Source organism: Falco peregrinus, chromosome 5, assembly GCF_023634155.1.
Source record: "Falco peregrinus isolate bFalPer1 chromosome 5, bFalPer1.pri, whole genome shotgun sequence".
In the NCBI taxonomy this organism is placed as follows: Eukaryota; Metazoa; Chordata; class Aves; order Falconiformes; family Falconidae; genus Falco; species Falco peregrinus.
In genome coordinates, this window is record NC_073725.1 from 60588288 (window position 1) to 60605001 (window position 16714).

General features: G+C 39.8%; 1 protein-coding gene across 4 annotated transcripts in view; it reads left to right on the forward strand.

Moving 5' to 3' along the window:
* The window catches only part of ADCYAP1R1 (ADCYAP receptor type I), a 140907-nt gene that overhangs the window by 96371 nt on the left and 27822 nt on the right, over positions 1-16714 (forward strand). For all 4 annotated transcript variants that reach the window (XM_055806718.1, XM_055806719.1, XM_055806721.1 and 1 more), the window contains exons 5-12: positions 1320-1355; positions 1998-2039; positions 3851-3954; positions 4512-4609; positions 5127-5259; positions 7447-7600; positions 11054-11114; positions 15236-15305. In XM_055806718.1, the coding sequence (XP_055662693.1) occupies positions 1320-1355; positions 1998-2039; positions 3851-3954; positions 4512-4609; positions 5127-5259; positions 7447-7600; positions 11054-11114; positions 15236-15305 (698 nt within the window). The remainder of the gene's footprint in view (positions 1-1319; positions 1356-1997; positions 2040-3850; positions 3955-4511; positions 4610-5126; positions 5260-7446; positions 7601-11053; positions 11115-15235; positions 15306-16714) is intronic.

A 16714-nucleotide genomic window follows, 5' to 3' on the forward strand; every position in this document is an offset into this window, starting at 1 on the left:
GGGTGGAGAAGCCAGGAGACCAAGGGTGTTCTCACCATGGTTTTCAGTATTAACCCTCTAAAGTAACTGCCGGGTTGAGTGTGTAGGTTTGATGTTGAATACATCCACTCAAAGACACGCTACAGTCTGCCTGATGCTGCAGCTTAGTTTTCTAGACTCCCTCCATGATCTTCACACTAAATCCTCTGCTTTCTGTCTCAGAAAATCAAAGAGCATATCTGATTTATTTTAGAGGAGAGAGAGAAATCAATGAATTTAAAATTCTTACATGATAAGGATTTTGAAAAAAAGTATAATAAAATAGGAAATGCATTTTATGCTGTACTGAGAAGACTGCCTTTACTGTTTTGTTTCCTTAGATGCTGTCTCTCTCCTTTCCCATAGGACCAAAATCAATCTTTGTTTGTATTTTACTTTAAATACAAACCCTCTCATGCAAATTGGTGAATGGCTCTTCCAATCCCTAGTTAAGACCTGACCGTATGTTCAGGGTTAAAGAACAACCTGAAGCCCTGTGGTTACTCCAGAGGATACAGAACTAAAGCTAATCTAAACCTTTAACCTGCTGTACTGGTCAATGAAATGTTGGAAACAGTTTTGTGCTGGTGGGAGGGCCACTGGCAGAGCTATTTGCAGGCAGCTCAGTGTCTCTGTGCACGATGCAGCAGCACCACTCGCTGGCATAAGGCAGCTCCTCTTGGTGCATCTCCCTACACCCAGCCTGAGCCAAAACCCACTGAGGTGTTGGGAAAGTCTGACTTTGGTGCCATTTGTGTGAAGTATTTACTTGGGTGTGGGGGAAATTGGTTTGAGATAATCCCCAAAATATATTTTGGAAGGACGAAAGAAAGGAAAAGGGAAATTTTTAATGCGAACTTAAACTTTTTTATCATTACCATTGTAATATTTTTATTTTTAGTACACAAATCAGCATGGATTTCAACACAATATTTTCGATATTGGTAGGTCTTTCTTATTTCAGAACCTCCCCCCTCCTTTAAAAAAAAAAAAAAAAGAAAAAAACCCCAAACACAAAAATGCTTCCTCATCTCTTTTTCCTATCTTTCCTAGAGTCTGATGAAAGTCCGTGATAACCGGAGATTTAACAACACAAAGCAATCGACCATCTTCCGAAAACTGTTTTCCAGCCATAAAGATACAGCACTGATTTTGAAAAATGGATTTAAACAAAATTTTTTTGCAGTTCTTCTCTGGCCTCTGCTATAGCCATTCCTCATATGGAAAGCAAACTGTTATCAAAATCAAATTGCAAAGCATTATCAAGATCAAATTAATTATTTTTATTCTTCTAATTTCAGGTTGGGAAGTAGACAATTTGGGCCAAACCCATGCAGGTAAGAACCAGTTGTGCTGAGTGCCTCCTAAGTACCTCTGTTCTCAAAAATTGTATGCAGTACATAATTTCAGGTTATTGAAAAGTTGTGTATCAACCATGATGATGATGAATACATGTAGCTGGTTGTAACACCGATAAAAAGTGAAAATAAGTATCTAATAAGTTTCTAGAAATCATTGTGCTCTAACCTAAAACCATAGAAGTATACTATCTCACTTAATATCAATTAATTATTGCTTTTTGTCATTGATGGATGGAAATAATTTTTCATTAATTCTGTGAAAATTGACCATACTTAAACATCCATGGATTATAGATGTAAATTTCTAAAGATACAATATTTGACTTCTATATTTTTACAATAAAATTGGTCCTGGTTTGATTGTATGTGTTTTTAGCTATGTGCTCACTGCTTGTCATAGCAATTTTCTAATTTCATAGGTTCAGCTTTGATTTAAACTCACAAGTAAAACTGTGTTTACCTCCAGAAAAGACAGTATCAAGTATTTATTGCCCTTGGGCCGGATCCAAATAAATAAAAATCAATTGGATTCTATTCACTGATTTCCACAGAGACCAGTTTGGGTCCTAATAGAAAACACAATCAAAACAATTTCATACCAAATTTCCACTTTTATAGGTGATTATGACCTGCTGGAAAGCACAGCCCAGTCTCCCCTAGGTAAGAAACAGAACCGCGGAATGTTTCTCTTTTTCTTTTAACACTGTTAAAAAGGAAGCTCCAAGATATTTCTCCTACCATTTAGGTATTATTTTCTAATCAGTTCTAATTACAGTGACACATTTTCTGGTATGTTACTTTTAGCAGTATTATGAAAATTTATTCCTCCACTATTAAGCCTTGCAATCTAGCAAGTATGATGTTATAAATTATATCTACCTGTTTAACAGTAATTACTAAATGGTGTTAAAGAAAGTCAACACCATGATTCAGTGGTTATTTTCCACAGGAAAACTGGGGATGAATGTGCAAGAGCAATTTATCAAAATTTGCCAAGTAATGCAATGTTCTTAAATGAATGCTGTGATTAGATAGATATATTCTGCCGCATGGATGGCAAACAGATTCTCTAAAAATAAGGTCACTGCTAGTGTTATGAGCTACTTGACTAAACTGCTCTAAGAATGTGAAGCAGTATAACATTAATAAATAAATAATAATAATAATAATAAAAAAACAACAAAAAAAAAACCCAACAAACAAAAAAAGTCCCTACAACTTGGAAATTTCCATCCGTTTGGTCAAGGTACAGTTCATACTCCAGAAACTGTAATAGTTCGATAAATGGAAACTGTTATATCACACTGGAGAGCAATAACTGCAGCCAGCAGCCCAGCTCTAATTTTTCAACCAGGTCACTGAGCTCTGGCAAGAATAACGGTGCTTAAAGAGGGCACCACGGGGGCCATCCCACCTCGGGCAGCCTCAGCAGCAGTGTCAGTGCCAAGAGACACTTTCCTCTTCTACCCCCAGCTCTTTCTTCTCCTTACAGTTATAAGCCTTTTCACGGTTGTAGCGAAAGCCATTTAGGAGCCAGCCCTCATAGGAGATTAGCCAAAGAGAGGAAAAAGAGAGAAAAAGAGGACGATGTTTTCCCTGAGCCAGTTTCGAGCCTCCTTGCAAACACTTGCTTTAGAGTAAGGTTGTAAGCTGGGATTGGAACGGATAATAGGCAGAAGAATGTGAGAAGCTCTGAAACAGTTTTGAATTGTCAGCTGAAGCCACACTGGGCATCTGGAGATGTAAATGAACATATTGCTGTGAAAACAGAGACGGGAAAGAGATTCCCACTCCATCTTTCCTTTGTTTTCCTACAGACCCTTCTCACAAAGTCACTCTCAGATGAGAGCCTAGGCTTGAAGATAAGTGAGTGGGATACATCTCATCTGGCTATAGGAGAACAATCCAGCTGCCTCACCATAGATGTATAATAGCTATTTCAGATATCCTACAGTGTCCTGCCTGGCTTCCAGCAGCCATTCCAAAAAATCACATTGGCCTTGTGGTTTTTGCCAGTCCCACACATATGCCTCAGATACAGATCATATTAAATACCGCAAAGTGCCTGTATTTAAGCACTGGACTTACCTTTTAGCCATCTGAACCATAGATGTCTAAGTCAAATCTGTATTCCCTATTTCAGAGTCGATACAGGGAGATGGACTGACCCCTGTTTTAGGTACCCACTTGACAATGAGAACCTTGGTGGCCTGGAGGCACTGACTACACTGCTTAAATCACTGTTGCTCTCTGGTGACCAGCTTTAGCAGTAGACATCAGTAGGTGCCTGTTGTAAAACTGGGACATTAAAGATGGCATTAAACTTTCAAGATGCCATTAAGGTCTTCTACGGACAGGCAGATAAATAGCACCCCCAGTAGTACTGTGGGGTTTTCTTTGGTCATGTACCAAAGGGGGGTGTCCTGGGGTTTGCTTCAATGATATCACATTCACAACTGTATTTGGCATAGGGGACATCAGCAGAAATTGCACTGAAGATGGCTGGTCTGAACCTTTTCCTCATTATTATGATGCCTGTGGCTTTGATGAAAATGAAACAGAGTCCGATAACCAGGTAGGAATTAATCTTATAACTAAAGACAAATGAAGGGGGGGGAGCGGCAGGCTGCTTTTTATCCAGCCTCTAGACATGTTCCGATTTGTTGGTGATGAGAATGAAACAAACAGGTATTTATGGGCATAAAAATTTGAGAAACAAGATTTAAATCCTTCCTAGCCCTGTACTGAATATTGCATCCACAACATGAGTGTTTACTGTTGATACAGCTTGTAACTTCTAGAAGCATAGGTTAGCCCCCAATTCTTCCCCTGTTGACTGAAGAATCCCTTAGCCAACCACTTTTTTTCTACAGATACATGCACAGTGGTCAAAGAAATATAGACAGCCTTTGCTAGCTCACTGACAAATAAGCTTCACGGTATGCAGACCCAAGGGCATGCCAGGCACAGAGGAAGGCTCTAATATATGGTGAGATCTCAGGGGAGCCAAGAGGAGAAAACAACAGGCTGCCCAAGAAACAAATCCTGCTGGTGGTTGCGCCTGCACGTTGAAAGGGTAAAGAAGATGTGGCCGTAGACAAATGGTTTAACGTGTGTTGTTTGCCTCCCAAGGATTACTACTACCTATCTGTGAAGGCTCTGTACACGGTGGGATACAGCACTTCTCTTGTTTCCCTCACCACCGCCATGGTGATCCTGTGCCGTTTCAGGTGAGTCAGGACATGAGCAGTGAGCTGTTCAGCCACTGGAGGAAAAAAAATTGGAGCTCATCTGCCCAAAACCATGTTTAAGCTTTTAACTCACCAGATGTAAAATAAGAGAGAGACAACCCCTTAGCAACGTTGTTCCCCCTGCTTGGACACACTCCAGCAGTCACATTTCAATAGACTGTAAATGCAGCTGCAGAAGCTGTGGGTCTCTTTTATGCAACTGCAGAAGCTGCATCAGACTGGGTCTATTTTATAGACCTTTTATATATATATATGTGTGTGTGTGTATGTATACATATATATATATATATACCCCCTATATGCTTTTGCAGGAAAATCACCAAATCCTCCTCTTAGCCAGGTTTAGTGTCAACACTATCCACAGTCCTGGCTTTCAGACACTGCTATTCTTAGCACCAAGGTGCTCTGGCCACGTGTGTTATTTCCACAAAAGAAAAGTATTGCCTTTTTTCCCCTCCCCCTCTTCTTTTCCTCTCCCTTGCTCTCTCCTCTCTAGGAAGCTTCACTGCACTCGAAATTTTATCCACATGAACCTCTTTGTTTCATTCATCCTACGTGCAATATCTGTCTTCATTAAAGATGGGGTTCTTTACGCTGAACAGGATGGCAACCACTGTTTTATCTCAACGGTAAGTAAAACCAAAGCCAAAACGTTTTCCTTTAATTTTTCCAGCATGAGATAACAAAAAACAGTGAGGCAGGCAGCAGTCTGTTGAGTATCATAAGATGAGAAGCTATTGGGGGAGAAGGTTATTGGTGGTAAAATTCCCTCCTGGTTCACAGCAAAACTGTGGATGTATCATCCTGTGAAGTCCTCAATGTGCAGCCGTCTGTCCTTCAGGACAAACCTACGGGTTTTGGTTTCTGTCTCCAGTCAGGTTGTTTCTCCCTTTCACAGATCTGCACAGTGACAGGTGGGATGAGAACAGGCACAAGCAATTTCCTTCATCTGAAGGTCTGGTTTTTCTCCAGAGCCTAATTTTTTCTGGATGTCAGGCAAAGTCATGTGTAAACAGGGTGACCATTCAGACATAGAAAATACTCCTGACAGTCACACTCTCAAAAAATCATTGGTATTAGCCAAGTGTTTGCCTCTGAAGTGTGGTTTCATGGAAAGCAGTCTCCCACACAGATGCACCTGGGTATATATTACATGTAAATCCCCATTCCTTTCACATTTAAGGCTAGTGTTTGATTTGATAAATCAGCTTACTGAGTGTAATTATGGTGGAATTACAGTGAGTTCCCAAACTGAGATCTCCTTTATCCATCTAGTTATGAGCTAAATTCCCTGTGAGTCACTTCCACAAGGAAAGTGCAGCTGTGTAATTTCTTCGTCAGCCTTTTCTTTGTCATTTAAAATAGTTTTTGCTTTTAATTCTTCTCCATAATAATGCTGAAGCCATGTTAGATCTGTAGTTCATTTATACCACTTTTCTGATAGTGGCATCACCCCTTTTTTTAAAAACACTTGAAGGATAAACCACATTAAAATCAGCCATCTTGTGTCTAGGTCTTCATCTGTGGTACAGCTTCTATGAAGAAACTCAAGATCTGATATCTCTAAACATACTGGTTGTAGATTTGGCCCAGAGGACGGAGTGCAAGTAGGAACTAGTCAAAATTATCAGCCTTCCACTGCCCCAACCAGGACTTTCCAGTTTACACACTGATTCTGCTCTGATCTGTTGAAAAGTCCTACTTTTGTAGGATTAACGATGTCTCACTGGGATGTAACACTGGAAAAGCAAGTGTGTCCTACCTTACAAAGTCAGGGTAGAGCTCCGTTTCCACCTAAGACTTTCTATCACAGAAACACAGAATTGTTTAGGCTGGAAAAGACCTTTAAGACTATCTGGGTCCAGCTGTAAACCTAACACTGTCAAGTTCAGCACTAAGCCATGCCCCTCAGTGCCACATCTACTTGTATTTTAAATACCTTCAGGGTGGTGACTCAACCACCTTCCTGGGCAGCTTGTTCCAGTGCTTGACAGCCCTTTCAGTAAAGAATTTTTCCCTAATAATCTATATCTCTCCTGGTGCCACTTGAGACCATTTCCTCTCGTCCTATCGCTTGTTACTTGGGAAAGAGACCCCCACCCGCGTGCCGCAGTCTCCTTCCAGGCAGCTGCAGAGCGATAAGGTTGCCGCTGAACCTCCTCTCCTCCAGGCTGCACAATCCCCATTTCTCTTCCCCGCCCCCCTCTTTTTTCCTTTTGTCCGCTGCTTTTCCTCCCCAGCAAATGAATGAAAGCTGCTATCAGTTTTTTACAGTAAATCACTCTGCTTTCTTTACACTTCAGCTTACTTTCATTTTCTGTCCCTGAGTGACAATACCCACAAATAGCAAGGCAGTGCAGTTCTAAACCTCGCACAGGAGGGAGCATCTTTTCTGATCCCACTCCCAGGGCTCACCACAATCATCCTGCCATTTCACATCCTTCCTCAGGTTTCTCAATACACAACTGGATTCTTTTCTTCTCTGCACTTAATCCTTGGAAGGGGCCTTAAATCTAGCAATTAGTGTTCATTGACGATGTGAACTCCCACTAACGCATGATGTTCTCAAGCTGTCTGCAGACGCTCATCGACCACCTCCCATGGGTAAAATTGGCTACCTGCCCTTTCAAGCTTTGCTCCCTAAGTGGCACCTCACATTCTTCTCATGCTTTTAAAACTTTACTGTTAAAAGTCTATAATACTAGTCCCAGCTGTGTTCCATTCCATTAAGAGATTTGGAGAGGCTGAAAGCATTTTCTCTATCTGTTAGGAGGAAACAACATGGAAATAACTTTGTTTTTCTTGATTCTCTGCAGGTGGAATGCAAAGCGGTGATGGTGTTTTTTCATTACTGTGTCATGTCCAACTACTTCTGGCTTTTTATTGAGGGATTGTACCTTTTCACTTTATTGGTAGAAACCTTTTTCCCAGAGAGGAGATATTTCTACTGGTACACTATTATCGGCTGGGGTATGTGCCATTTCTTCTCTAAAATGTGTCTCAGTGTGCAAGAGATCTCCAACAAACTACCTAATATTTCCACATAGATTTTCAAAGTATAGTTTTAGTCTTCATACAGAAGTACCACTGCAGACCGAACCGTGTTTTGCTTTTTTTGTCTGTATAGAGTTGAACTGCAATCTGGACAACTCCGCATCTTTTGCAGAGATGTAGTCCACAACTGAAAATTGCCTTCTCCAAGATATGATTTTAATGCCAAGTTCTTTAGCTTAATCAAATCTGAAATGCTAAGTCTGGTCCATTTTCCAAGACTTTATTTGTGCCTTTCTTCCAGCTAATAGCTAAACTGTAAATGTTTCCAAAGGGTAACGACATATGCTCATCCTACCTGGATGGGAAATGGAAACTTGCAGTGGAAAGAAACAAGATTTGTTTCAGAAAGGCCAGCTGTATGATGACAACAGATGTAATTATTTTTCGTTCTGGCCTTCTGGAGATAAACTAATTCCTGCAATATGTTATATCAAGCAGTTCTTTGCTGATGTTTCTGTGCAGCAGTCAGATGGTGAAAGCAGAAGAATACATTCATTTTCAATGTACCCTAAGAAGGTTAAGCTCAATTTTTATAGTTAAACAAACGTATTTTTTAAATAATCTGGAAATAATCCTGTGTATTTACGTGTAAAGTCTACAAACAAACCACATGCCTTCAACTATTGTCCTTTGAAAAAAAACCATCTGCATGTAACCTGAACCTTCAAGTAATCCACAGCTGGTTTTGGGTTTTTCCCTCCTGAAGCAGCTGTATATACACAAAAATTCTCATCCTGGCAAAGTCTTCCTACAATAAGAGCAAAGGTATAGAGAAGAAATAAGAGGGTAAGTGATCAGAAATAACCTATGGCACAAAAAGGCTGTTGGGAAATGATGGCTGTTGGAAAAGAAACCATTGGAAAAGGATGTTCAAAGTTCCCTTTGTACTATCCACACATGTATAATCACATTACAGCTGAGATATAAGGCTGTCTTAAAAGACAGCTTGGGGATTATGTACATGAAAATGTAACAATTACAAAAGAAAGCAAAGTGTAAATCTTTGCAATATGAACATAAATCAGAGGTTGAGTTCCTTTAATTAAGTTTGCACAAATTTCATATCTGTAGTTTTTTCTGAATGTCAGAATATTGCAATATAGCATATTAAGTGAATTATTTTTTTAAAAAAATCAGTCTCTGTAAAGAAAGAACTACACAGATTAATTCATTCGGTAATGCAACCTCAAGATATTTGATCTTGAGTTGAATATCATAAATAATTTCTAGCTGTTCAGTTTATAGATATCACATCATATTCAAAGCAGCATCAGTAACATCCTTTAGTGACGTTAAGAGAATCTCCAGATGTGGATGGTTTGGTTTGGTTTGGTTTGGTTTTGGTTTTTAAACCACATTTTCTCAGCTCCTGCGTATTTCACCTTGAATAGCAGTTCCCCTGACCTGACAGGAGCAATTGGCACTTGGCAAGAGCAGAAGCACTTCCAGACTCTGGATGCGAGCAGCCCCTCAGCTCAGAGCTGGTGTGGAGGGGGTTGCACTGAAGCAGCAGTAAGCAAGAGCTCGGCATTTTGCAGCATCTGGGTGTTTATCTGTTTCTTAAAATGTGCTGAGCACGTCAGCACCCTCATTTGATTAATGAGAACTGCATATGGCTGTGCTGATCCAGACAATTTTTTCCTCTTAAATATCCAATATGCTGGAAAGTTCTCCGGATAGACTGTTGTCGTTCTGGGATCTCTCCTAATGCCCTCTCCTAACTCAGGGCAGAGTCAGAGTCAGCAAGAGTAGCTCTCTTCTCAGCCTTTGGGGCTTCTCTGTTTTCTAATGGTACTTAAGAAGCTAAAAAGAGTGTGATAAAGTTATGTATCTGTCTTTGGATGGAGAGAAAAGTAATGTGAGTATATGCATATTCATATAGCAAATGGTTCAGAACTCCAAGCTGATCTAAAATGTGCTTTTTGAACTATATTTTTATGAAACATTTAGGATAAATCTGTCTTCCTGACCATGTTTCAGACTTGGAACGCTATTCATACCATCCAAATTTCAGTAGTGCAAATCAGTGCAAATTCTAGATAGCACATAAGACTCAAGTTTGATTTTTATTATTTTTATTATTGTGTATCTGTTAAGAGCGCAAAGATCTCTATGTTTTCTAGCTAGTCTCATGTGAGAAAATCAGCCTTCCATTTAAATTAAATATGCATGATTTCTTATCCCCAAAACCTATCATTTTTTTATTCTTATCATTTTCCTTTCAAATATTTCTCTGTGAGCTTTTTTAAAGTAGGAGGGCTTCATCAGTCACCTAGGTCTAACAGGGATATTTTTATTTCTGATAGAAGGAATATTGGATTTGACAGAGACTCACTTAAGTAGATTCAGTCAAATGACTAATTAATGTGACATCAACACAGCCTCGCAAAATGTATGAAACATAATTGTTCCTGTCAACTGACGACAGTCTCGCTCACAGCCGCACGCTGGGGTTATCAAGGGCCTTGTTCTGTTTGCTTTTTAGCACTTTATCATTCCAGTGGTGCCTGAATAGATGTAGGCAGCCTCCTAGTCAAAAATTTTATTTGCCATAAAATGTAGATCCAACTTACCCAGAGTTGTCATGCGATATTGCACTAATTTATAAAAATATTTCCAATGAAAAGCCACACTTTAAATGTTTTCAGAAAGAAAAATAAATCCAGATTTTTCAGTGGTTTCTATTGTTTTGATTTAATTTGTATTTTACATGCATTTTTTAAGGAGTAAGGAATTTTCTGAAATAGAAATTAAATTCTTGCCCTCAATATTCTCCTTTGGGGATTTTGGTTTGTTTGTTTTGGGTTTTTTTTCAGGGAAAAAAAATGAAATATTCCTGTGAGTAAAGGAAAACTATCCTCTATAGATTTGGTTTGGTTGAATAAGTAAAGAAAAATCAGTTTTTCACACAGTAACAGAGAAAATGCAATATATGCAAATCATTTACAACAAAACCACATAAGAACACAAAGAATATAATAATGTCATTACAGCTCAACATCTGCCACTCTGCAATTATTGCATAATTACAGTAGCTCTAGACACGGGAGCTGATGTCACTGCTTTTATTTTGTACAGACTATGTTTTACTGTTCGTGCAACAAGATGCGGTACAAAAACTTCAAGCACTAATGACCTGAAACATCATTCTTCCCCCGTGACCAGTTTTGCTTCTTCAATCCCACCAAGACTAACCTATCCTCTGGCTGAGATAGATGTTTCTAGAATCCTGAATTAATGCAATGCATTGTTTTCATGCACAAGTGCTATTAGGAAATAAAACCTCAGCGGAGAGGCTGCAAAAAGTGCTGATTGCTAAGTATTAAATGTGTCTAGACTGCTAATGATATCACCATCTTACCCCTGCAGGTACCCCAACGATTTGTGTCACTGTCTGGGCAGTGCTGAGACTTCACTTTGATGATACTGGGTAAGTATCGCTGCATGGGACATCAAGTGCATTCAGCATGGTGGCAAGGATGAAACAGAAATATGGTGATCGAAAGACATGACTAATTTCTCCTTCCGTTTCTGACATTGATTTGTGTAGTTTAGGTCCAGTGTTCAACCTGTTTTCCTATTCATCTGCATAAATAGCCATAGTTTGGGGTTTATGGCCCTATTGCACCAAGGAATTCATAAAAGAAGATGTAGGCATCTACCCTGTAACACACAGCTGAGCCAGTGGCCCTGCGTTCCCTGCTCAGTTAAATTAGTGCAGCCCAGGATACGGTTTATCTCATCTTAACAGATCTTTCAAGTGAATCACACCTGTGATATCTGCTCCTTTCCAACTGATTATGAAGGAAAATGAAGGTGGTGAGCTCCGCTGTAGAAATTACTGCAAGTATCTCTGATGTGAAAAGTGAAATCTGCACAAGGTGGTGCTGAGCTTTGATTTACAAAGGCAATTAGGAGTTTAGCTTCCTCTGGAAGAGTTCTTTTCCCACAAATCTAGTTCTGGAGATGAGTAGGGGTGAAACAGAAATTCACACCTTGTCTTCTGTGCAAAAAAAAGAAACAGTGAGGGAATGGAATAATTTCAGAAAGAAATCAAAAGGGTAGAGTTCACCCAAATGGTCTCTTTCTGTAGGGAAAGGTCCTGCAAATGTCCTGTATCCTTTTCTAAAGGACCAGCAGGAAGGGCTGCTCCCAGAGCTGGTCCCGCACCTCCCAGTAGTCAGTAGATTGCCTGGTCTGGTAAAGCAGCAGACATAGCTGGTAGCAAAGAACGTGTATGTACACTCTGAAAATACAAACTTAGCAATGTTTTTTTCCATGACAGCTATGTTTGAACTTGGTGAAATATTAGAAAAATGCTGGAAATGAGGGAAGCTGAACAAAACTTCAAAAATCCAGCAATGGTTCTTTGAAAACCCTGATTTGAGTGGAAGACATCATTATGTACCCCATTTCCGAGAGATTTAGGTTTATGTTTTAATTTTGCCTTATACTAGAGATACCTGGATCCAAAATTTGCACAAGACTCACTGTTCTGTCAGGTTTTCTTCAGGTTTTCTTCATCCTTCTTCTTTCATGCTCTTTTTAGAAAGCACATAAAGCCCTTCCTCCAGTGGGGATGCTAGTGCTTTGACCCAATGTTCTATTTTGACTTTAAGACAAATTAAATTATTTCTTTCCATGCAAAACAAGCCAGAAACCCCTGTTGTGTCATTATTATGATCACAACACTGGTCCTAAGTGCATTAATTTCTTAGGAGCCCAAACAGTCCTTGCATTTTGCGGGTAGGGGGAATGTCTCACAGAAGGAAAAAGGAAGGAAAAAAAACAACCAAACAAAAAAACCCAAAAAACCACTTTTCTTTCTTTTAGCCAGAGAAGCTATTTAGCATGCAACACATTTAGACAGATTCTAGCTGAGCGTCTCAGTGGTTACTTTTTAAAAATCAGGAAGCATTGTTTTGGGGGTGGGGGAGAAGCCAGCATGAGCCTGAAAACATTGCAGAAATTACTGAACTGGGAAACCACAGTCGCAAAGGCATGGACTAAAATACAGACTGAATCTGAGTCTGCTCCTGCTTGTTCCTTATAAACCTGGCAGAGCTCCCTCGACTTCAGCTTCTGATTCACATCACTGTAAGTGACACTTCTGTGGAGATAAATGCAACTGTCTGTTTATCCAGAGCTGTGCTACTGAATTCAATGAAGTTATTCCAGATGTACACCAGAGATGTAACAGAGATCAGACTCTGGCCTTTTTAAATGAAAATCGCATCCCTCCCCCAGCCTTCTGGCTCCCTTCATCCACTCTGAAAGAGCTCTGTGTGTCTGACCTCTGCTGTAGCAATGCATTTGAAAGAAATTAAGGAACCTGTTTACGTAGTACAGCTTGCTGGCTGATGCTACAGACTGATCTGTTGTGCATTGCTTGTTTTTCCTTCCGGTCATGTTCCATCTGAGGAGAAGATGGTGTTTCTTCTAGCACATCTATCCTATAGGTGTCTCAGGGACTGGATGGAAAAAACCTTTGTGTGAGCTTGATCTGATTCATTCTTGACATCTACAAGGTAGAAATTGGCAGCTGAATTTTCTGGGGACATATCCTGTAAAAGGAAAGGAATAGGTCTAAAAAGAACAAGCATTTGTAGAGGATGATATATTGCCCCAGCACACACATTTAAAATACATCAGTGTGGAAAAAAACCCACCCAGCCTCCAAGTGTCTCTTTTTCTTTCAGGGTAGGTATAATGTGCACCTTAGAGAGGCTGAGCTCTGCAAATAGTGGGTAATTTTCAGAAGAAGCCTATTTTATAAACACATACAAATAATTTAAAAGATAATTGGTGATTTTAGGTGCTTTTGTTTTGTGGCACACAATTGTTGATGACTCGAAAGAGCCTGCTTTCCAGACTGTGGTTGACTGTGGGTCACCTTTCCAATATTTTAACTTGAGCATCCATAGTAAGATCACTCAGAAATGTTACGTTGCATTTGAAAATCTCAGCCATCAGTCCTATAGATTTTGGGAGATTTTAAGTTTCTAGGCTTTGCAGACAGAAGCAGAAATATGTAATTCTGTGCAAATTTGACACCCTATCTCCAAATTTTCATTCCTCACCAGCTCTACCACACGCATCCTTCTTGTTAGTTTTATGGGAATCCAGTAAAATGTTGTTCAACTGAAATATAATATTGCTCAGCTGAAAATATATGTTCCACTGAAGTTTCTAAACCAGACATCACCCAGAGAAATGTGGGACTTATCTCACATGCACTTTGATGATGGAATTTTAGCTCTGCCTTCTCACACTTACACATGTATATAGTTTTGTTTGAAGTAAGGATTTCCACTTTTCCCCCAGATGCTACCAGACTACCATTTAAATGACACAGAAGTTGCATTAAGCTCTTATAAGATCAGCAGTGGTTTATTCCTCTATGTTCTTTCAAAATTGTTTCTTGGCATCTGACAAATGCACCATGACAACCACTGCTGGGACTTTTGGCTGTTGTCCCAGTGGGAGGGAAACCCTCCTTCTCAGAACTGCAGGTACAAAGCAGATACTTGTCTGTGATTTTATTGGGTTTTTTAGAGGGAAGCATGAGGGGAAGAAAGAGAAGACAAACAAAAGAAAAATTTTAACTGACAATCAAATTCTTAATGACTTAAAATAGTGTAGTGGGGGTGGCGCAGTGTGACAGGGGAAATAAGATTTTTTTCATTATTCCTGTTTTTCTAGCTTTAAAAATATTTGTTAACTTTAAAGCCCTTTATGTATATGGGTCCTGTAATTCGCTTTCTTTACAAATGACTGTCCAAATGCACCTATATGGAATAAACTTCTGAAGAATCCTTTGGTGAACACAGAGGAAGATTTTAAATGCTGAGATAGAAATGTCAGTTTACTTATGATCACTCACTCCCAACAGCTTAAAAAAGCAGCTGATATTCAACTGTTGCCCAGTACTTGAGCCTTCTCAGATGAATCCTGGCTCCTTGGTAGGACTTGAACCCAACGACTGGAAAATCATTCCTATATGTGAATACAACCAGTATCTAGTACACCCTGGTGTACTAGATGTGTGTAAGAAGACTCATGTCAGGACCAGGAAACGATATTCATATCTGTTAATCCTGGAAAAGTAACTGAGACATCAAACTTTGGAATAACCTTCTCTTACCCTTTGAGGTATCCCTATCTTTCCCTGCACTCCCACCCCCCACCCCTGCCTTCCCCTTCTACAGAGAAGTTAGCTTAAAGGGAAAATGCTACAGTTGCATTGTAGACACAGAAACACACATAAAGGCTTTTTCCAAAATGTCTAAAATATTTAGTAAAAGGTACCATGGAAATTGCCACAAAAATATTCATTTTACTTTCAGATAAGTTGGGTTAAGGCTGCAAATGAAAGCTACAACATGGATAAGCTAAAGAACCTTTGAACTCAAAATAATGTAGCTACAAGACCAATCGTCTCCTATGCTCTGCTCCCTTAAAAATTGTTGTAAGTTTATTAACTCCCTTGTTATATCTCTATCTTATCTTTCTTTCTCTTTCCCCACCCCATCCTTTCATTAATGACTGCAGCTGCTGGGACATGAATGACAACACTGCCTTGTGGTGGGTGATCAAGGGTCCTGTGGTTGGATCAATTATGGTAAGTAGCACTTGGAGGTGTTTCCTCAACACTTCTGAGGGCAAATAACCAATGCAAATAGCTTCAGATGGCTTTACAAACTATGCTGCATGAGCTGGGCTGGACTACTGGCCAGCTTGTCTGAGTGTCCATCATTTGCCATCCACAATGCCAAGTAACTCCCTTGTCGCAAAGAAGGTTTAGCACAAGTTAAACGATGGTGCACTGCCTACTGCCTACAAGCAAAGACTATGTAGACAGGGAGTATTTCAGCTTCTTAAACATAGATACCAAATGCCATAAGTAAGACCCTAAAGTATATGGAGCATTTGCCTGGGGCTGGCAGATATGACATAGGATGTATGGGGATCCTGTGCTATTTGGGGTGGCAGCCAAAGGGCAAGTGGGACGACCCAGGGCATCTAAAATAATACTAGATACCAGTGACTAGGAAACTGGACTGGGAGTGGTCAAAGGAATTAATTTCTTAGCTACATTTATTTATCTAATATTAGCTTTATAATACTCTTCTGAACATAGTGCAAAATGCTCAATTGTCCACAAGGTGTCTAGGCTCTCTTTAGTTGACGGAGGTCTTGGATTTGACTCAAATGATGCTGGATACCTGTGTATGGATGACTGAGAGGTTCTGAAGTACCCTGTTCAGGCTCCAGCTGCTGCCACAAAAGAATACGGGAGTTTTTAAATGGTGTCAGGCTCCTCCAGTTAGGAAGTTGAATTGAGCCCCTAAACAATGTGGTTAGTGGCACCTGAAAAGCTGTTTGGCTTACCACATGTAGGTGTCTACTGTGGGCATGCTAAGCTGCTCTTAGGCCAGTGGCAGCATTGACAAAGTCTTCATTGACTGTTGTAAAAATCCAGACATGCAGCTCACAGGTAGCTGGCTGCAGGTAGGGGGGTTTGTCAGGTCAGGTTCCTTTTAAGTATTTGGACAGTTTTTAAAGTACAGTAACCTTCAGACACATTAAAGGCAATTCAGCCAATAACACTGGAGAGCATCAAGACGGAGAGGGTCCACTGGCCTGTTTTTTTTGTGAAACTGATGTATGTGAATTTCCATGCTTTACAGACATATTCTATGAAGGATCACATTCTAGCTTAGGGAAATCAGTTATACCTGCTTCTGTTGAAGGCATTAAAGATTAAAGCAACTAGCAAGGAATGACTGGGTGTCTCCATTTGTCTGCAGTTCTCAGATTAGATAGAAAATTCTGTAAGAGATGCTCACATCTGGTTTCAGTTCTTGGTCTTCTTACAGGAGCAAAAGGTTGTTAAGAGACCAACTTAAAGACCAAATTTCCCACTGTTTTCTTCTTGCATTAAGAAACTATGGAGTTGGTGACAGCCAAATCTGAAGCCAAAGTATCAAAATAAACTGATATTATTAATCTCCAGATTTCTAAATCTAT